Below are 23,660 nucleotides of genomic sequence, written 5' to 3' on the forward strand. Positions count from 1 at the left end.
TGGAGAAGATGGGATAACAGTCAAGATGATAATGGGGAGCAACAAGAAAGTAAACAACATGACCAAGCTTGAAACTTCCTGGCAGAATAAAACTGTGTGCTGGACCGATACTGGAACTTGGGACCTTTCCCTTTCGCAGCAAGTGCTCTACCGACTGAGCGACCCAAGCATGACTCACAGCTTTATTTCCACCAGTACCTAATCTACACCTTCCAGATTTGAAGGAGAGCTTCTGTGAAGTTTGGAAGGTAGGAGATGAGGTATTGGTGGAGGTAAACCTTTGAGGACAGGTCGTGAGTTGTGCTTGGGTAGCTCAGTCAGTAGAGCACTTGCACATGAAATTTAAAGGTCCCGAGTTCGAGTCTCAGTCTAGGTCTAGCACACAGTTTTAATATGCGAGGAAGTTTCATATTAGCACACACTCCACTGCAGAGTGAAAACTTTATTCTGGCTGTCCATGTTTACTTGCAAGGCACTGAGGACAAAGAAGCTATTTGAAGGATGGAACAACATTAAAATAGTGCTAATACATAAGAAAGGGACAAGAAGTATATAAAAAAAACCCTGAAGGAATATTACCACTAAAGGTCAAATGTAACATGCTTCTGGATTCATCATGAAGAGTGCAGGAAAACAGAAAATACTCTTGGAGGCTATCAGACAGACTTTAGGAACAAATGAAGATGTACAGAACAGACCTGTATCCACAAACATCTGACAGAATGCAGGGTCTTAAAGAACAGAAAGATCTTAGTAACCTTCACGCAATTCATGCAGCCATCTGACTTCAACAAACAGGTTCTTGAAATGATCCTGAAGAACAGATATGTAAACTCTGATGTACAGAAAGAAAGGGGCAAGATTCAGATGAGCACTACTGAAAGAGTGTCCAATGGAGAGCTGGAGTGTCACAGATTTCTTTGAGCGTAACACTGGACATGATGATCAGACATTGGAAAGAAATAAACAGGAAATGGGAATACCAAAAGACATCTGGAGGACAAAAAGGTTGACAGTAGTATTGAGTGAGATGGGAGAGAATACAAAGAAACAACTTGACAACCTAAGGTAATCAGAAGTGGTGGATTTATCATCATCTCCCACTAGACAAAGAAAATGAATACCACTGGTGATCAGGACACCCCAGATGGCATCATGAAAGAGGAGGACAAATTTAAATACCTGGGAGAATATATAGAAGGAAGAGATAACAGCAAGTCACTTTTATGATCTTTCTTTGCTTGTTTATACATTTGACATTATGAAGTAATATTTTTTAATTTAATGCAATGTAAGTTATATCACACAAATGATCATAAATTAACTTCCTATGTTTGTATCATTTTATTGTTTTCTATATTCCTGCTTGAGTAACAAGTGTCATTTCATGCTCATCAGTTAACACTTTTTATGAAATTTCTTGATGTTTCTTATTACTGAAAACGGTGTCTTTGTAAGATCTATTGATGCAATTTTACTATCGCTCTACTCTTTTGTATGTAATTTCTTCTGTACTAGCAGATTATAAGTTGCTTTTTTGTACTTTGAACTAATTTAGAAGTACTTGCAAATCAAAATATTCTATTACACAATCAGAACTATGTCAAATAACATCAACCATACTGTTTGTTTTCCTGTTGAGCAGCACTGCTAGACCATGTTAGTTTTCCGCTATGTACATGAGCACTCGGTGGTGTCAATTGCTTGTAGATAGGTTTCGTGCATAGTGTTTCAGTGGTATTTACACTCTTTGACCTATCATGAGGCTTAGTACAAAACTACATGCTAATTAAAACTGTTTTCATTTGTACCAAAGCATTCTGTGAGGTCATAAACATAAGACAGTCTTGCAGCATAACAATAGTTATTTGTAACTAATGTATATTTGTGATTACATCAAAATTCAGGACATTTGAAGTTGTTCAACAAATGTAAATGGCACGGAAAAACTATTTCTTAACAGCAACTGAGCTGCAATATCTTGAATATCAAAGTATCAACAGCTGTGGCAGCACAGTTTTTAATTTTTAATCCTATTAATGTTGGAAATCATGAGATTTATCTATTGCTCCATCATACAGCTGACAAATAAAAGTGAGGTGGACAAATAAGGTTTAACATATGATGTATATATTTTGTTCACACATTATAAAAGACTGGTACTAGTCCTAGCTACAGTTTGTGAACTAGGGATGTAACTAAGTGTACAATAATTAATGGTATTAGATACTAAATCAATCAGAAATAATTTTCTTACATCAATAAATACAGCTGAGGACCAAGTTATTTTTTTTCTATAATGATCAGCTGAATTTTTTTGCATTTTCCACCAACATCGACGAAATCCTAAGTTTATGTTACATGTTACACTGCCACTTTAGGTATAATTAAATATGTTTCTTCAGTGTCCGAGTTACTTATTTAACACACTGCAGCTGAACTGCTTCCAAGCTAGCACAAATCAGACATGTGAGAACTCTCACATTTATTATCTCTCTTCCAACTTTCTGGAATCCCACAGATTGACAACATGTCATTATTTTATCATTCTACCACAGTGAAAACATTATTACATCAGAAAAGACCTTGCAGCAACATCAGTTCTCTACTTCATTACAAATGAACCCGAGCAAATGTAGTTGGATAAGAAGAAACTATTCACTACTAAAAAAATTCAACAATTTCAATCCTGCAAAAAACAGAAGTTCACATTTAATTCTTCACTATACTGAAACAGAAACAGGTATTAAAAAAGAATCTAACACACATTCAAAGAAAAATTAAAAATGCAGGGCACTGTACATACCTGCTGGAGTTGTTGCGACATCTGCTGCTTTTCTGCAACAGCAGTATCATGTGTGTGCTGCAAACGTGCAGCTAGTGCCTGGGACTCATTCTGCTTGGCTACCAAAGCCTCCTCCAGCTGCCTGCAGCTGTGGTTAAGTCGTGAACGTTCTGCATTATATTCAGAACGCACCTCCTTAAGTTTATTCTGGAATGCTAAGGAAGCCTCCTGCTCCTCAGCAAGGGCTTTTTCCTTCTCTGCTAGCTGTTTTTTCAATTTGACAACAGGATCTTGCCTTCCCTGCGAACAAAAATATTTGACGTCACTGATTCCTGTGGGAGGATTAAGGGAAAGAGTCTTAACACATTTTCAGCTACACAGGTAAAAAGGTCATAAGTTAGTCATTTTACACTCCAGTCGTAATATCTCATTATAAACTGAGGTTGCACTACAGTCAGTTCAAGAGCAACTCCCAAAATCTTACAACAATCCAGAAGTTTTGAAACAATAGCTTTCTCTTTCGAGTTTCACTGTGGTACATAGTTTTAATCTGCCATAAAGTTTCAATAACTTGACCCACATGTGGGATTTGTGTGGGAATCAATCATTGATCTAACTGTTCAATGTACACTAATAATAAGTATACTTTTAAATCTTTTTAATTTATTCACAACATTGTATTTATTCTTCGTAAGATTTCAAATGGCACACTGGTAGGTTACACAATAACGCTTATGAAAAATAAGGATTCAACAAAATGCATGATGATACTATTAATACAGTCGTGAACACATGAATTACCAGTATTATTTTAATACTTGTTCTATCGCAGGCATATATTAGGACAATTAATGTGAGACCATGAAGGAAGAGAGTTACAACACAGCAAATTCATAGGAATTATAAAATAAATTACATATAATGACTTCCGAGTATTTGATTTCAACCTTTTCCTTCTTTATTTCATTTTACCCTGAATCATCATCTTATTTTGTAGAAAACTTGGTGTCTTTCCAACAAAAGTATACAAATCCTATGATAAGTTACAGCATATATTATTTTCATCTTCACTTATTTCAGTACATTTGCTTGAACTCCTTATTTTAAGAAAAATCTGAAGACAATGTCTTTCTTAATACAGAGTGACGTGGTCCTTTGACATGAATACTTACAAAATAAAGAACTGAAACATTGTTTCAGTAGGTTGTTTTATCTAAAACATCTATTCTGATTTCATTGTTTACAGGTGTTCCAGCAAGCGAACGCCTTTAGTACTAAGAATCATTTAACATATTCCCACACTCTCACCTTGTATTCATCACTTCACAATATACAAGGCTGCATTATGTATACCACTTTGACAAGTTTTTTGGACAACATGGTTGTAGAGATGAAGCAGCGATTAGTATGATTAATCAATTTCCTGCCGTTACGTAACAGGAGTGACCCCACCAGCAGTCGCCCAATGGTGTAAATGCCCAGAAGATGACCCCTACGTTGGGTTGAAACCACATGGCAGTATAATAATAATAAATGCGATTAAAACTGTTTTTGAATAATTGACTTTGAGAAGTAGTATTTACAAGAAATCTGAAGAGAGAGTGCCTTACTTCTAGCATAATTCTGTGAAGGCAATTGAAAGTCGTCTGTATGTTTTATCTGTGGTATGTCACACCAGTGCAGAAAAAAGGTGGTGAGCTTGTCACACGAATTCTACACCACTGCACATTCTTATGTAACACGCATTGCTGTTCCCATCTTTGCCAGAGAGAGATTGTAAAAATAAATCTTAACAATACAATCAGTGCTACCTGTTGGTATAAGTGTTGAAGACATTGCTTTGTTTTATTGTCTGTCTATCTTCTCAACTGTGTATTTAGACATTCGTGCAATTTACATGTCCATAATTAAGTTGGATTTCAAAATACTGTAGAAAGAGAACCATTGGAAAATTTGGCCAGTAGATGGCCCTGTTTAACCTTTAACTACTATCGACCATCTCTCAGACCGCTAGTAATTTTTGTGTCGAGATATGTCTCACACCCCTGCAAAGCCAAATGGACTCTTCCATGTACCTTCCTATTGGCTGTCAAGCTACACGTGCCAGCATTCTTGCATTGTTGCTGCTCTTTGTTTCGTAATTATTAGCCTTGAGAGGTCTCACAGACGTACCATAGTGTTTGCGTGACACGTTTTTATTGCATGCTACTGTTTCTCCATGGCGGGGAAAGCTGGGCCTTCTGTGCAACGTGTGTTATGTGAGACAGATGTCTTCACTTGCAAGATGAGCCTCAGACACTGAAAGAAGAATTCGAAAATCTTAAAACGTGCACCTTTTGCCCTCCTCGTCTGAAGAGGAAAACAAAGTATCCATGTCAATAGCGTGGTGTTCCGATTTGTTTGGAGTGTTCCAGGAAGGTCTGCGTGGAGTGTTTGCAGGTGTAAATTGACTTAAGTATGATTCAGTGGCACATGAGAACAAGTATTTAGTTTTTACTTTTAATTTTAGAAGTAAAATGGTGGCAAAGTTTCTCTATTCATAGACTTATGGACTGAAATATTCGCTCTACATTGCAAAGTGACTCATAAACTGAAAGCTGACTTCGCACACAATTTATCATAAGTCATGTCAGATTTTTCCACCTAGTTATATTGCCAATTTGTAATATAATGCCTCTGATGAAAATCTATGTGTGAGTAGAGAGCAAACTGTTTGCTGTTATTTTCGTAACTCATAAAATAAAAATATACTCCAGATTTCTCTTTGTTTTAATTGTCGAAGTGTTTAAAATACCGCAGTGTTTAAAAAAAATCAAATTTCTACAAAAGCCGCTTCTAAGAAGTGTGATGAATGACTGGAAGTCAAGAAACTATATCTATTCAGCAAATTTCTGGTTTGATATATAAAATAGAAAAATGCGGTCTGCAAGACCCCTCCATAGTAATTGTAATCCTGCGAATGACCATAGTAGTTAAGGGTTAAGTATACAATATGTACACCAGGGATATGTACACCAGGGATAGCTCGTCACTAAGACCACAAGTCCACTGCAGGGTGGCTAGGTTAAGGCAATCCAGCTAAATATGGACCACATGGCACCCGAGGGGCAGATGCTCGTGATGGAGGAGGTGACTGAGTCAGCCACGTATAGCTGATGTAGAGTTGGCAAAGGATGGTGGAGTTCTTGGTAGAGGCTTGCATGGGGGACCTCCACAGATTTATCGCTTGTACTTTGCTCGGGAATGTCAGAGTAAATCATTCTCTATTCCAAATCCTTAGAACTTGATGGTATAATACTAAATGAAGGTCTGATCCCGGAAAACCACTCTCAAAAGCTGACTTGCCAGTAGCCAATATGGCCAGCCTGTCAGTTTACTCCCCAGGATCCCAATGTGCCCTGGGGTCCAGACAAAGACCACCAAGTGTCCACATTGTTCAAGGGCAAGAAGGGAAAATGGCTCAATTCCTCTGAGCACTATGGGACTTAATATCTGAAGTCATCAGTCCCCTAGAACTTAGAACCACTTAAACCTAACTAATCTAAGGACACCACACACATCCATGCCCAAGGCAGGATTTGAACCTGCGACCGTAGTGGTCGCGCGGTTCCAGACTGAAGTGCCTAGAACCGCTTGGCCACACCAGCCGGCGGCAAGAAGGGAATCCTGGCTAGTCAGGACCAAGGAATGGCGACGGTAACACTCATCAAGAGGTGGTAAACTGCTGAAAGAGTCACTACACATGACAAAGGATTCACTGGAGCACGAACAGATGTGCTCTAGAGTGCAAGAGCTGGCTACCAACTCCATAGTGAAAACATCGCAGCCATCTGGCATGGAGCAAAGTTCACTACATCCCGCATGAATATACAGAAAGCTATCGTAACTGGCAACCATCGAGCCATCAGTATAGACTACTATTGAGCCCTCAAAATGGGCCAAGAACGGAGAAGAATTTGAAGCAGAAGGCCTCAGAATGAACCAAATCTTACGGTCCTTGAGATAGGTCAAGACAGAGCAGTGGATGAAGGATGCACCATGGAGGTGTGTACGAGTGAGCCCAGAGAAGATGTGTTAGAGGAGAAAAAGGGACCAGATGCAGATGGCAACTGTAACCCCAGACCTGAACCGCCATTGCAAGAGGTGGATCTCTGTATATGCAAAGAGGAGATGGCAGTTTGGGTGCTCCAGAGAGCAGCAGTTACTAATGCATAAGCGATCAACTGTTGTTTGCACAGAACCAGCGGCAATGGAACCCCTGCCTCAGGTAGGAGGCTGATCATAAGGCTAGTTCGAAAGGCACCAGTTGCCAGTCATACCCCACAAAAGTGTATGGGGTACAGCTTCTGTAACACTGAAGGTGACATTGAGCTGTATGTGAGACACACTTAATCTAAATGGGACAGGCTCACCGCTGTGTAGAACCTTATCAGAGTAGAGTGGTATGGTCACCATTTGGTGTTGCTGAGGCATCGAAGAAAACTGAGGTACAACCAACATGTCTACTATAGTTGATGAAGATGAGAGAGCCGTGTCAGCTAGGCCTCAAAAAACAGTCCCCAAAAACTGATGAGAATCCACCACAGTGAGGGACTGGCCGTAAAGCTACAGATCTTGATGAAGATGGACTGTACAGCAAAGACATGTGGATAATGCAGGTCTCAGCAGCTGAAAAATGGAAGACATGAGTGAGAGCCCAAGAATGTGTCCTGTGTGTTGCTCTCTACAGTCGGTGTTCAGTAACGCCCATCGCAGACAAACAAAAATTAATGCAAAAATCATCAGCATACAAAGAGGGGGACACCACAGGCCCCACAGCCACCAACAGACCATTGATGAAAAGAGAAAAAGAAGAAGAAGAAGAAGAAGAAGAAGAAGAAGAAGAAGAAGAAGAAGAGAGGGACACTCAAAACAGAACCCCATTTTTTGTAGATGGAAGGTGCTTTGGGCAGAGTCAACCTGTACGTGACAAGTGCAACATGAAAGGAAGTTCTGGATAAAAATCTGGAGCATGATATGGTGGCCCCACTCATGTAAGGTGGCAAGAATGTGGTATCACAAGCTTTATGCAGACCAAAATAGACTGCAACAGTGTGCTGACACCAGACAAAAGCAGTTCAGATAGCAGACTCCATGCAGAGTAAATTATCTGTAGTAGCAGAGACTAAGCAAAAACCACCCTGTGTTGAATCCTAAAGTTTCCAGAATTTAAGGTTCCAATATGTACTTCAACACACTATAAGTTCAAGTAACATGCAGAGGACATTGGTTAAACTGACTGGACTACAGCTGTCTAACTGAAGAGCTGGTTTACCAGATTTTGAACTGGAGTAACGACACTTTCCGCGACGCTGGGAAGGGAACTTCTCCTCTTTTCAGAGATGGTTAAAAAAGGCAAGCATATGATGTTGGTTAGCCACTGACATGTGCTGAAGCATCTGGCTGTGCACCCAGTCTGGTCCATCAGCCATGTTGGGGCAGAGAGTAAGGGCACTGGTGAATTCCCACTCACTAAACAGTACACTGTAGGATGAGGGCAGCCGAAAAAGCACCTAATCTTTGCCCATACCTACAAAGAAGGAGTATGCTGCCTTATGGCAATGACATATCGTTCACAACAAATCAGTTTCTGGTGTTTAACAGATAAAGGGCCCAGGCACAAAGCTGTTTAAAGGCCACGAGGTGGTCGAGAGAGTGATGCCATTTGTAGCATTGGAGGGCATGATGATGGACTTTAACAGCCACACCACTTTTGGGAGTTAACCAAAGAGCTGTCTTCCATCTGGGAGATCCCAAGGTTGATGGCACTGTGAAGCAGCTGCCGAAAGGATGAAACGCTGTATGGTCTCATCAGTGTTGTCACCTGGTGGAGCAATCTCGATGGCAGCCAGAAACATACATCCCAATCCGCATCAGTAAAGACACATATGGCAGCAGTAAAGACGCATCTGGGAGGGCGTCCAGGTGAGTGACACCAGAGAAAAAATAAGACAATCGGAAAAGATTGCTGTCTTACAAATTGTCATGAACTTCCTATTGAACGAAGAGGAGTAACCCAGGCTACAGATGGAAAGATCAGTCACTGACACAGTGCTGAGTACCGCACTAAAGTGTCTGGGGCCTCCAGGATTTAGAAGGCAACTGGTCTTCAACAGTCCTGGCCCAGTCAGTAACTGCAGTACCATCTCACAGAGGTTAAGAGGGTTATAGGCATTCAAATCCTAAGGAGAAGGAGGGGGGGGGGGGGGGGAGCTGTTTAAGGAGGGCAAGAAGAGCAGGAAGCATAGGAAGCCGGTAGGGGGGTGAGAAGGATTGCAGATAATTACTACAGAGTCTAAATGGACCCGAACAACCACCGCTTCCAGCGCAATTTGATGAGGAACCCAGATACAACCAATACCAATAGACATCACCGGATACTCTGGCAGAAGGCTTGAAAATACTGAAGAGTTAATGAGTGAGTATCCACAAAAAGAGATTCCTGCAATACAATACAAGCTACAGAGTAGAGAGGAAGAAGAGTCTGCAATTCTGGAAGGTGACAAGGCCATTACAGTTCCGTTTGAGTGTAGTACAAGAGACTGGATGGACGTCAAATGGTCCAGAATCAGTCATTGTGCCAAATTAGTGTCCATCACCAGTAAGTACAGAGTGACATCAATGAGTGCAAGATCGGACCCCGATTGAGAGGGTGGCGGGCCTCGCCCCAAGACGTACGCATCTTCTTCATATCCTTCTCCTCCTCTGCATCCTCAAGGTAAGAGGAAGTGTGGTCACATCAGTATCAAGATCCGAAAGAGAACAAGTAGCCTTCAGGACCACAGAGCACAAGTCCTGCACCTAACTTGAAGTAATAGGTTTCCTGTCCTGGAGATCCTGGGAGGGAAGCTGCTAGAGGAAGCCGCATCCCCAGTGTGTGCCAGAGGATGGGGGTTTCTTCTCTGGCTGAGGAGAAGGTGTGACTCCATGAGGGGAAGGAATGGGAAATGCCAGGGAGTAGGAGAGGGAAGGGGATCAGGTTGGAGATTAAGGAGGAAAGAGGAAGAGGAAAGGACCGAAGAGAAGAAAAGGTAGACACTAAAGATACTGGGTAAAGATGGTCAAATTTCTGTGGGCCTCAAAGTAGGAGAGACAGTAAAGAGTTTTGAATTCCTGAATCTTCCTTTCCTTTTTATAGATGGGGCAGTCCAGCAAGCGAGGGGAATGTGCACCAGAACAATTTACACACTTTGGTGGTGGGGTGCAAGGACACCTCATATGGACAGGGTGGCTGCAGTCACTGCAAATAGGATTCACCTCATCACAATGTGACCAAAACAGAGATACCAGAAACAGCACATGGGAGGTGGGATATACAGCTTCACATCACAACAGTAAACCATAACTCCGACTGTTTCCAGAAGGATGTCCCCCTCAAAAGCCAGGATGAAAGCACTAGTATCAATGTGATTGTCCTTAAGACGCCTCTGGACTCACCACACAAAATGAATGCTGCTCTGTGCCAGATTTCCTCATCTGACTGTAGGAGGAGGTTCCTACAGGAGATAATGGCTTTAGTCATTTTAATGACTGGAGAGGAGGGATGCTTACTGCGATGTCTCCTAAGCACTTGCAAGCATGACAAGAAGCCAAATGACTGGCAGAAGAGATTTTCATCAGTAGGGAAACAGTTTGCATCTTATTAAGTGAGTGAACTTCACCAAACTTATCTGCGATGTTTTACAAAAAAGAGCGGTTTGTTAGCAATGAAATTCTCCTCATCTGTTCTGGAACAAACCAAGTAATATGGAATGGTGGGCGTGACCCCCCTTGCAGGGTGTGGACAGAAAGGGGAAGGCCAAGGAAGCAAAAAGTAGGAGCAGAGAGAAAACTGATCCTGTCTGAAAAGACGAACACAGAACAGGTGTCAAAAGTACGGAGCTGAAAAAGCTTCATGTGCAGAGCATTAGTCCTGGTACCACTCACTCCAATCAGGAGCTCACACTGTGGGTGCCAACCAGCCGCAGCAAGGGCTACCTAGCACAGTGATCATAGCCAGGAGTTCCGTAGCTGAAAAAAGACGTGACCATTCGTAGGCATACACAAGGTGGTGTCAGTTCAGGTGTTAGAATTGTGATCCTTGTGTTGTCATTTGGATCATCCACATGAGTACATAATAGCCAGACCACATGGAATGGCTACACATGGTGACGACCTAGTGGGGAAGTAAAGGGGGTGGGATTCCTCCCCCCCCCCCCCCCCCCCCCCCATGAGGTTTCCCCTTGTGTCAATAATATGCTGTTCAAATTTGACCTCATTCTGAGCAGTGGCCCTCTTTCTACAGTGTTTTGAAACTGAGAGTTTAATTATGAATTTAATTATGAAAACCCTGTATTTTTTACAACCATGGATACAGAGATGCTATCTGAGCAGAATGTTGATTCACAGTAACTGTGTGTAAATGTATCCAGAAATTTCAACAGAATATTTATTATCCATCAGTATAAAAAGGATTTTTTCCAATGATTAACAGTTTCTATTTACTCATATCTCTGTTTAGATGTTCCACTGGGACAGAAGTTGGTCTATTCAATAAGTGCATTTTATGGCATGGTATGTCTTCAGATTGTTGAATACTGATACACACTCACCTCAATCCATTCCGAGCTTGCAGCACCTGAACCTTGTTTGTTGAGGAGCAGTTCAATCATTCCTTGAACTTCAGTCCTTGACAGCTCTGCTTTACGTAACAATGACATCAGAAGACTAACATTTACAGTTTCATTTTCCCCATCTGCAACAAACCAGTGTTGTAAGGAAAAAATGCAAATGAATACAGTTTCAACACAACTTTCTACGAAGAAAAATGTTTCATCAATCTGATTGCATAAAAGATTGCACGGACACACAGGAAAGGTGGGAGGGGGAAGGGGAGGGGGAGGAGGAGGGGGAACAGGAGAAGGGAGTTCTGAAGAATATGGCTGAACAACACAAAGTAAAAAGTAAGATATTATTCCAGTGCATACTCTTAAATAACATAACTGGGCAGACCGTAGAAGCATTTGTGCCTTCACCTTCGGATAATGATTCAGTGAAGCTTCAAGAAACATTCCAAGTGACAAGAAAGACAGCACATGTAGATACTGCTGTGCATTTGGGATGGTAATGCAAAATAACTGTAGTTCCAAAACTTACGAATTACATTCATACAACATAGGAGATAATAAACCATCATGATTCAGTTCTGAAATTCCTTTATGGAGCAATATATTTGTAACCATGGCAGCAGAAATGTAATTTACATTCTCACTGTGTCTTCCCTTATCAGATAAGTCTGTCACAATTTTTGTAGTAATGCTTTCTATCTTTTCTCCCATGAGGAATTCATACCTTGCAATAAAAGGAGGTGGAAGATGTCCATGATGGATTTTATAAACTGGCTGTGCAGTCCCCTATACAAAGCAAAAACTCAAGTGCAGCGACTGAGGCAGTGGATTGTATCGAGTTACAAGTCACATTTGTTTTAAGCTAACAAATATGTGATGGGCATGTCAAATGAGCACCACATAAAACCGAATCTACGTTCATAATTAATTGCTTGATGTGGTGAAGTTCTGGAAGTGGATTTGCAGTTTTGTGTCAGCAGAAGTGCACAACACATGTCTCTGCAACGAAAAACTGGAAGCCATGGGCGTGGTTTCCCTGACACCTTGCAGCTGGCATTTAGCAACATTTGTGGTTGAAACACGGTAGTACATACAAACGTCATCCACATACAGCGACAGTGGGACAATAGGCACCACAGACTTTACAACTCATTACCTGCTATCAAAACAAGGGTCATTATCAGCACAGAACCCTGTGCAACTCCATTCTCCTATATTTGGACAGCATACACGGTGTCCCAACTCGGACACAAAGCAATGAAATAGAAAATTCTGGATAAAAATTGGGAAGGGGTGTCAAATACCACTTGTACTGAGTAGTAAGGGTGTGTTAATACCATGAGATGTTACAGGTCTTCTTTAAGTAATAGAATAGTGGTGAAGTGATGGCAACAGGCAAAAGCTATCCTTATAGCAGACTCCAATAGATCAGCTGCGGACTACTGCCTGGACAGCAATAAAATCCCCTACATCATCAGAGTGCCAGAAAATATTTCTCTCTCTGTTTCACAGTTTATGCTAATCCCATTTTATGGGTTCAAACATGACAAGCACTTGTCCTTCCTGGATTTAGTAGTATGTACAATAAAGAGTGATATATAGGCTTTCAGATAGTACTTAATTACAGATAACTGCATCATCTGCAAGAATCCTAAGGTTGCTATTAATATTGCCTGCAGAGTCATTAATACACAACAAGAACAGCAAGGTACCCAACACTCCCACAGGATACATCAGAAGTTACTTCTACATTTGTTGATGACTCTCCACCCAAGATAACACGCTGCATCCTCCCTCCCACGCAATCCTCAGATCTGTCATATATTTTGTCTTTTGGTAATAAGTGTAGCTGTGGTATCGAGTCAATTGCTTTTCAGAAATCAAGAAATTCTGCATCTAATTGCCTGTCTCAATTAATGGGTTTCACAATGTCGGGAGAGAAAAGTGAGAGCTGGTTTCACATGATCTATGTTTTTAGAATCCATGCTGGTTGACATGGAGGAGGTCATTCTGCCTGAGATACCTCATTAGGTTTGAGCTCAGGATATGTTTTGAGATTACACAACAAATTGATGTCAAGAATACTGGATGGCTGTTTCATGGATCGCTTCTGCTACCCTTCTTGTAGACAGGTGTGACCTGCACTTTCCTCCAACTACTCGGCTTAGCCTTTTGTTTGAGAGATCTACGCTACATTACAGTTAAGACGGGGAGCTAACTCAGCAACAAATTGGGAATTGAATTTGATAGGGATTCTGTCACGCCCCAGAGATTTGCTCAGTTTCAATGAATTTCAGCTGTTTCTCAATGCCATTGACACAATATCTATCTCACTCATCATTTGAGTGGTACAAGAATTAAATTGTGGCAATACTCTTCAGTGTTGCTTTGTAAAGGAACATTTGAAAACAGAGTTAAGCATTTCTGTTTTCCCTATGCTAGTTTCACTTTCAATTCCTGCCTCATCCACGAGTGACTGGACACTAACTTTGGTGCCACTAACAGTCTAAACATATGAGCAGAATTTCTTTGTGTTTTTGTGAAAGATCATTTGACAATATTCTGTTACATTAGTCATTTAAGGCTTCATGTATTGCTCTCCTGACTGCCAAACATGTTCCATTCAGCATCTACCTATAGGCTTCAAGTTTGTTTTACACCTATTATACAGTACTCTCTGTTTCTTTAGGAGAACCACCCTATAGCTTATATATGTATCCAGTACACGATCAACTATTCTTTCGAACTTGAGCCATAGTTCCTGTACTGATCCTGATCCGAGCTGAAAGTGTCAACTTCCTCATTAAAATATAACACTACTGTTTCTCTGTCTAGCTTGCTGAACATATAATCTTTCTACTTGTTTTAAATGTACTTTGTGTTGTAGTATTCATTGTTGGTGTAACTGTTTCATCGTCACTGACACCAGTTTCGAAGTAGACTTCCTCAGAGATGTCAGGTCTGTTAGTTACCATTAGATCTAATATTTTCACCATGAGTGGGTTCTCAGTAGTTTTCATAGAAAGCATTTAGTAATGTTTCACAGGACATCTTATCACAGACACCACTAACAAAACTGTAAATTTTGTCCATTATCTTTGATTATTGGTAATCACGTTCGATTTCTTGATTATGCACATGAAGTAGTTGCTGTGATAAATAAGACATTACTATAAAACACAAAAATCAAATTTTATACTGTCGTACAAAAGCAAGAATCAGATACACAGATAAGAGCCAAATACAGGCAGCATATAAGAGATTATTGAGGAGAGTGAAGAGCTGTACTAGAGGAGATCTACTTAGAACTGAAAATATCTATGACGAGTCGATTGCACAGCCTATTAATGAGAAGCTAACTGAATGCTGAGGTAGGTGGAAACAACCTGTGAATACCAATGGGATGAAAGACTACCCAAGAAAGTCCTGAACTACAAACTGAAACGGAGGACAGACCTAGGTCAACCTAGGAAACGAAGGATATATACCTGAGAAGACACAAGAGGTAGATGCCTAAGTTCCCACAGCCCCCAAAGCTGGCATTCAGTGATCTTATTTCACAATACCTCTTCTACTCGGTTATGTAAGCACGAGAATATTGATTCTAGAAATACGGGTACAGCTGTCGGATTTTTAGTGCTCCAGTCAGTTCCCGCACCATGTAAATAGGCTACTGCTTTTGAGAAGGGATTGGGTTGTCTGTCTCGTACTTGCTCTTTAATATATTGACAATGTGGACAAGACAATTTTGTGTAGAGTAAGAGGAAATAAGAAGTATTAAATTGGGCACCGAATTATTAATTCCTTTCTTTAATTGACAATATGCAAATTTTATCTTTACAAGATGGAGAGCAATTCATATATGGTTCTATATTTAATTTGCTCTCGCTCACATTTAACATAGCACAATTGCCTAGAATGCAATAACAACAATAACATTCACAGAATGTTTCAATCTATACCAATAGTAAATATGTAAACCTGTCTTATGAAGACCCTAATCTCCAAAACTACTAGACAAATATTAGTGGAGTTTTTGCAGGTAACTTGGGCATAATTTGGGGCACACACAGACTTTAGTTCATCAGAATCAGATCACAGAGAAAAACAAGATACCATGATTTAAAGTTTTAAGAAAACTGTCTGCTTGCCCGCATTTCAACTTGGTACACACATCACTGTTTTGCAAACAATCACTGAAAGTGTGAGAAACACCAAACTATGAAGCTAGTGGGGGTGATGACGCGGGAATGCTTACATTTTATTCACCCATATTTGAGAACGAGAGCACTTAGTAACTCGCAACAAACTTTCCACATAAATTTAAGCTTTTTCGAAACTTTTTCTTGTCAACTCCCCCGATACGACGATGCATCGGGTGTGACATTTTAATTTACTTCTCCTTTGCTATACTGATAGTACTTGCAATGCATTTTGCAGATGGTAATGAATGTACCTGTATATCTACATATGATGCCAAAAACACTGAATGCGTGAAAAACTGCTGCATCACATTTAAATTTATTATTACTATCCCGCCAGATCGATTTCGATTGCATTTAATAAGAACATAGCTTGAACCTCGAGGAAGAAGACTGGCTACTTTACAAAGTAATGACTACAATGCTTACACAGTCTGCCACGCGTTTATTCCATACTTCCGCACTATTTGTCACATAATGTACGTGATTTATCATCATGTACAGCTACTATGCACACTACCCAGTACTTGAGAATGAGAGAGTTGCAACAAACTTTACACACAATTTCAATTCTTGACGAAACTTTCTGTCACTGAGAAACCCCAAAATGATGAACGGAAAAAAGTTTACTGCTTACTACATTTTCACTGTTCATGTACTGTCCCATTAGGCAAGACGTTTTAGTTTATTGCTTCTTTGCTACTGACTCTATTCGCAACACACTTAGCAGACAGTATTCACATATGCTGCTAAATGCACCAAAACTTTTATCACTGTACAAAACACAACCTTTTAACTAGTTAATTTGGTAACTGCTATGTTTACTCCAGTTTTTATGACAAGGGCTCTAATACACAATCAATAGCTGGTTACAAAGCATTGATTAATTCTGAGTGTGAGGTAAGGAATGTGTGTGTACTCAATGTCAAGTTTTCTGAGATTTGAAAACCTACTAAACGTCTGAGCGCAGTTATGTTGCAGAAATGATTATGTTGCACTCGTTCCACAATGTACGAGATCTATTTGGTTATGATACCTTTGTACGCAATAATTGTCGTGGGTAAGATTTTTCAACATCTTTTTTCGAATCCTCAAGAATTCACCAGTTTTAATAAGAAAAACAGTACTCTCTCATTATTAAAGGTACTGATCTCTCTTGATCGTGCTGAGAAAATCGAAGCATCTGATTTACTTGCACGATTTGTGTCGATGCTCGGAAAAAAGATATTCGATCGGGCTAGGAAAATTGATTCACGACTAACGCTTAAACATGGTAGTGAAGCTGGTTTCCGAAATTTGAATCTCTTCTTCGAAAATGGCTCCGAGCACTATGGGACTTAACAGCTGAGGTCATCAGTCGCCTACAACTTAGAACTACTTAAACATAACTAACCTAAGGGCATCGCACACATCCATGCCCGAAGCAGGATTCGAACCTGCGACCGTAGCGGTCGCGTTTCCAGACTGTAGCGCCAAGAACCGCTTGGCCACAACGGCCAGCAATCTCGTCTTCTCTTCAACTTTAAGTGTGACGTAAGAAAGAAGATAGCAATTCTATGTTTGTGACGGATGGTTCCTCTCTCCACACCAATTTTACACGGAAGTATCTAGGTCGGAAGGACTCGGCAGTAGTCCTCGAATAGTTTTGTCCTCCGCCTTTAGTGTTTGAGAAAATCCGGTAAACTAGGAATCACGGTGGCCGAGTTTGATCCTCTAACGACACCGCTGTGGCCGGCCGATTGCCTAGGCACCACCCCACCTACTGCTGACAACGAGCTTTGCATGAGGCAGCCACGCTGCCGGCTGTCACCCTCCCATCAACTGGCAAGTCTTGTTTCACTGCGCGGCATACTAATTCACCTTTTTTCCAGGAGTAGGCCTACTGTATTTATCTATTACAAACCGATGTTTGACTTTTTAGACAGGTCATCCTCAGCTATCAGCGGACAAAAAGCTAGTACTCGAGGAAACGAAACATTGGATACCGAGAATATTAATAAGTAATACGCATTAAGTGTACGGTACAAACGAGGAGCAAGAAAACTCGCGTGCGAAACCGTTTGTCCAGACACGGCAGTCAAATCAGGCAGCTGACACCGTCACTATCAACACATCCGTCTCGATGTCACGCACTTATCACGATCGCATGATTGATTAAACTTTGAAATAACGGCTTCCGTTGCACATCCCAAATGGCCTCGTTGCTCGCTTGTGATTCACGAAAATCTATTTAGTGACAGATGTGAGCAACGATTTGTTGCTCCAGAATCAAAGGAATAGCAAAGTTCGTCAGTCATGAGTCATGACGCATTCCGATGGAGTGCAAGTGACTGGCGGAGCGGAATGAGTATCGCGTCAGTCACGTTTATGGCGGCCATTGCTGTCAAAATATTCGACAGGTATTATTAAGTCACTAGCCATTACTTGTGGAGCTTTCCTTTGCGATGTGATAGACCCCCAACCTGGACCGAGCAATATATCACATAATTCGATAACCCAACAAAAGGGGTCTTTATTGGCCGGGGAGTTTAAAAAGTCGCACTAAAGATGTCTGTGTGGCGACGACGGGGTTCTCTCCCGAGGCTACGCTCTAGGCGCTGGAGGCTAGGCCCTGCGACAGCTCGTCCCAGTTCAGAAACCCGACACTATGCACCCTCATCCAATTACAGAACAACACTCGAGCTCTCCGACATTCCATCTGCCTCATCATTTTACGCAGAAGCGTCACACTACTTGCTGACGACAGCTGATATTACGACGATTTGTAACTTTCTTACACGTTTTGAAATTCTGAAGGTAACGGAGATAAAATGCTTCAACCTTTTACAAAAACTACATTGCAGTTATAAAAAGGAAGGAGGATGATTAGGGTTTACCGCCCTGTCTAAATAGAGATTATTAGAGGGAACATAAGCTCGTATTCTTTCAAAGATGGGGAACGAAATTTGCCGTGCCCTTCAAAGGAACCATCGTGGCATTTCGGTTTAGAGGAATGCAAGGAAAATTAAAATCGGGATGGTGAGACTCTGATCTGAATCACCGTCCTCCAGAATGCGAGTCCAATGTGCTAACCACTGAGCCAGCTCGGTCGGTACAGGTATGGGGCGGTGGATTACGAAAAGGACGCTGTGACTGGGGAGGAAGAGAGACATGGTTGTAGCCTATTTCAAATGATATTCAATCTGTAAATTGAGGAAGCAGTAAAGGAAACTAACGAGAAATTTGGAGAAAGGATTAAGGATAAAAAAGAAGAAATAAAAATTTCGCTTTGCCGATGACATTTTAACTGTCTAAGGTGTCAAGGCACTCTAAGAGCAGATGGACGGAATGGACAGTGGCTTGGAAAGAGGTCATAAGACGAACATCGACAAAAGCGAAACAGGATAATGAAATGTAGTCTAATTAAATCACGCGATGCTGAGATAATTAGATGAGGACATGAGACCCGAAGTAATAAAGTTATTTGGACAAAAAAAACGGAGGATGACCGAAGAACGGAGGATCTTAATGAAATACAAGGAAAGCTTTTCTGAAAAAAGTGAAATCTGTTAACACGTAACATAAATTTACGTGTTAGGACCCCCTTTCTCAAAGCGTTTGTCTGGAGTTCAGTCTTTTATGGACGTGAAATATGGACTACACACAGTTACGACGAGAAGACAATAGAAGCTTTTGAAATATTGTGCTACTGAAGAATTCTAAAGATCAGAATTGTAGATCGAAAAATTAATAAGGTGGTACTGGATCGAATTTAAGAGAACAGAACCTTATGGCACAATTTGACTAAAAGACTAACACGACATCCTAGAGTACGAAGCTGGGGAATGGAGGGAAGCGTACTGTAGACGCATACGGTATGCAGGTTCAAATGGATGCAGGTTGCACTGATTAAGAGGCAAAGAGGCTTGTGCAGAATCCGGTAGCGGGCAGAGCTAAATTAAACCAGTCTTTGGAGTAAAGATGAGATCCAGCGAAGTATATTTTTGCCCCACTTTGCCATGTTTGTAGAATCTGCTTTACGAGAGAAGCATCTGCACGCTGAATTTCAAAACTTCCCATCTGCTGTAACTACTATCTCGGGAAGCGTCCTGTCATCGTGTAACCCACGCCGCCTCTCAAAATCATCTCTAGGGATGAAAGACGCACGTTAGAAAATATGCTTTTCCACCAGATCTACAACCGACTCGAAACTGTCAACAGAAAAACAGTCAGCAAATGCAGCGTTTTCGTCGTGGGCTACTCTTTTCGAATCTCAACGAGTTTTTAATATCCAGCACTTCGCCCAGGTTTTACATTCATATGCATGTATCGGAGCTGAAGAACAAATCTAGACAGACGGAAAAAAGTTTCAACACCAAGGAGGAGTTGTGCGATAAACAAAAGTTGGTAAGCGTACTTCTATGCCTGAAAGACTGTACCTATTCAAATTTGGTGCCAGTTGCAGAGTGGATCTAGTAGCGCCACTATGAGGATCAGTTATGCTTTAAATACACGCTGTAACGGTCGTGAACGTTGGTTACCTTTGAGACTGGACGTGGTTTGTTATGATAGTCAATAATGCCTTTAAGGCGACAAAGACGCCATTATCGGCGTCTCACTAAGTTTGAACGATGTCGTATAATAGGGATTCGAGAAGCTGATATTGCAGAAAGACTTGACAGGAATATGGCCACTGGTTATTTTTGTCTACCTCATACACATAAATAACACGACAGAATATAATTCACGAAGTACCAACATCAAATGCCTATTAGGCCCACTACAAGCAAAGTTTTATGTTAGGAAATAGTTTCACATCTCATTCACACCATCCGGATTCTCAAGCACGAGATCGAAAAGTAGTAGTACAAATTTGGAATTATCATATTCTTCTATATAATTTGTATGATGTCCCCGTTTCTTCTCCTTCCTAGTTCTAACAAACGATGTTGTCGTCATTAATTCTGTAACTATTCTTGCCACTGTCAAAACTTAAGTCTCTGGTTAACTTCACTAACACTGCCAGACTCGCCGGTTTAATTATTCCGCGATTATTCTCTGGTTAGGCGTTATTACGCGTTCGTACAACGCGTTTTCCCGTGCTATACCGGGAATTGAACTTCAGTGGCTGGTAACAGGGGACTTAGTAGTGTAGCGATCTGGCAAAAATTTTGTCAGATATTTCATTTTCTCATATACCTAAAGGATTACATATTATCGTTCGTACCTGTTATCCGTTTATTTCCACTCTGGTAGCCTGACTCTATAATCGTTAATAATTGTAAAAACGCCCAACAACATAAATAGCGATTGGCTCAGCCGCTCGGTTCTATACGGCTGCACTCGTATGGCCCAGTCCCCATTTGTCTGCAGGAAAGTTTTTGTTATTTCTAAATGCGATGGAAATTCCCCTGACAGAGACATCGCGTACATTATGCACAAAAATCAACTTACGATTCGCTCGGAAATCAACTTAGAATGTGTTCGAAAACGAACAGGGATGCATTTCAGAATCTTATGAAAAATCCATATACCAACGTGCGCTGGATGCTAGGCGCTTGCGCCACGTGAAACACGTTTTTTTTATTCTTCAAGAATATGAATAATTTGAGGCCTTCCGAAATTGCCCCCTCCCCCCCCCCCCCCCCCTCCTCCCCGTTGATCTGGGCCTGACGGTCGCCAGAAGACTGGGCTCCAAACGGCCACGTGCCACTACCGAGAGGGAACATCGGCGTTATGGCTTTGGCGCATCGTACCGTATCTGCAGCGGCAATCTGAGCACTGACAACGACCTGTTATCAATCGGTTACATCAACGCCAGCTCCGAGACAGACGCCTCGTTGCGTGCATTCCACTGAACCCAAACCACCGCCATTTGCGATTTCACTGGTGTTCAAGCGAGAGCTCATTGGAGGGCAGGGTGGAGATCTAGTTCTGCCTCGGTGGCCATGACGGCCTTTTGTTGATTAGGAGGCCAGATAAGAGCCTGCAACTAACCTGGCTGTGTGCCAAACACACTGGACCTACACCTGGAGTTTAGTAAGGGTTACGATTTCGCATGACAGCAGGAGCAATCTCGTTGTTATCCCATGGAACCTGACTGCAAACCTGTACGTCAATCACGTGATCCGAGCTGTTGTGCTATCATTCACGAACAGCATTTGAAGGGGTGCTTTCCAACAGCATAACGCTCGCCCACATACCGGTTTTAACCCAGCACGGTTTACAAAGTGTTGACATGTAGCGTTGGCCTGCTCGATCTGTCTCCAACGGAGTACATACAGTATATCACAGGACAATTTCAGCGTCACCCACAACCAGCATTAAATGGTTCAAATGGCTCTCAGCACTATGGGACTCAACTTCTGAGATCATCAGTCCCCTAGAACTTAGAACTACTTAAACCTAACTAACCTAAGGACATCACACGCATCCATGCCCGAGGCAGGATTCGAACCTGCGACCGTAGCGGTCGCGCGGTTCCAGACTGTAGCGCCTAGAACCGCTCGGTCACCCCGGCCGGCAACTAGCATTAACTGTCCCTGTATTGACTGACCAAGTGCAACACTTATTGGAACTGCCATCTGTACATAACAATGCATTCAACATTCTGGAGCTTTACACCGGTTATCAATGTAGAGCGGCATTTCACAGTTGCAATCGCTCATCTCGCACTTACATTAACCTCTGATCTAGCGATGATAATTGCTTAAATTTGTTACTTAGACAAATGTAGTCAAGTTTCACTACTCAACTTTTTTTTTGGTGTTGCGACTTTTCCACTTTTATACTTTTAACAAGTATAGCCTGCGGCAAATCTTGACATGCAGCACCAAGATCAGGCTGTAGATCAAACAATACCATACAGAGAAAAATTAGGCTTTTGTAGTCAGACACGTGAGACGTATACCTTCATGGTCCTCATTTATAATGTGCGTTGTAGTAATGAATAAGTTTTGAATTTCGAAGTTTGAAGACTGGATTACACATCGCACTAAAATGAAACTGCAGTTATTAATTACTAAAGTCTTCATAGGCATACAACACGGTTACGTAATTTTTCAATCGAATGAAATCAAACACACCCTTATGGGTTTGTTTCACTTTTTCAAATGAAGATCCATGAAATTTTGTTCTCTATGTTTAATACATTTTTGGGTCGAGCAAAGAGATAAATTCAAATTGATGCGATGCAATGATTCAAACCGTTCTTCAATTTGCGCAACTATATTGTCAAAAATATCGCAATAGACACACTTTCTTAATATGGATCTAAATTAAAACGTTCCCGTTTAACGTGAGTTCCTGAGGTTCAATATTTATATTTACCTTTTGGTAACTTGAATCTTTTTTGAACAATACAGAATATCTACGTGTCTCGACTGAAGGGTATTTAAAAGTACGTCTGTGGAGTAAAGAATTCTTCTGAATGTCAATAACAAAAAGTTTGTATCAAGACTAGTCAGAAACTTACAAAATCTTTGAGCTGCATTTGTGTTTCATTGTTGCAATTTGAACTTTCATCCAATATGTGTTGAAAGAATTCAACAAATGAGATTCAGCGAACTTTTGCTGTGTGAACCAAATGGGATGAAAATTCCACCGTGCTGAGGCATTCTTTTCACAGTAAATTCATTTAGAACATGTATTCTTTTTTGAGGATTTATGGAAAAATGAATCCGAACCTGTTAATGTCTAAAAAAATTGTTTTTTTTTGCATCCTTTAAGGCAAGAAACGGACTAAGGTAGAATTAGATTTAAGTTGTGGCTGAAACAATGAACAAAATAGAGCCTTTGGATATAGTTCTTTAACATCAGGTCGTAAGTCCACCCGAATGGCCATCCATAACAGCCACACAGTCAAATGTTGGAGCAATTTAAGACTTAGATAAAATTCGTCAACAAACTTGACCACACACTGAAGGAACTCATTGGCTGATGTATCTGCACTTGCAGCAGTAGATGAGACGAATCTTAAGAACTTTCCAGTTTCAGAATTGATGTACCTTAGAGTATTTGAGAGTCGCGAAGAATTAATTATATCTGATG

The 23,660-nt window shown here is 41.0% G+C and overlaps 1 protein-coding gene across 7 annotated transcripts in view; it reads right to left on the minus strand.

Annotated features, from left to right (window-relative positions):
* Positions 1-23,660, minus strand: part of LOC126480707 (ribosome-binding protein 1) — a 347,820-nt gene that overhangs the window by 222,533 nt on the left and 101,627 nt on the right. For all 7 annotated transcript variants that reach the window (XM_050103956.1, XM_050103952.1, XM_050103955.1 and 4 more), the window contains 2 exons: positions 11,416-11,558; positions 2,807-3,085 (listed from right to left, as the gene is read on the minus strand). In XM_050103956.1, the coding sequence (XP_049959913.1) occupies positions 2,807-3,085; positions 11,416-11,558 (422 nt within the window). The remainder of the gene's footprint in view (positions 1-2,806; positions 3,086-11,415; positions 11,559-23,660) is intronic.

The sequence above is a fragment of the Schistocerca serialis genome, chromosome 5 (genome assembly GCF_023864345.2).
Source record: "Schistocerca serialis cubense isolate TAMUIC-IGC-003099 chromosome 5, iqSchSeri2.2, whole genome shotgun sequence".
Classification (NCBI taxonomy): Eukaryota; Metazoa; Arthropoda; class Insecta; order Orthoptera; family Acrididae; genus Schistocerca; species Schistocerca serialis.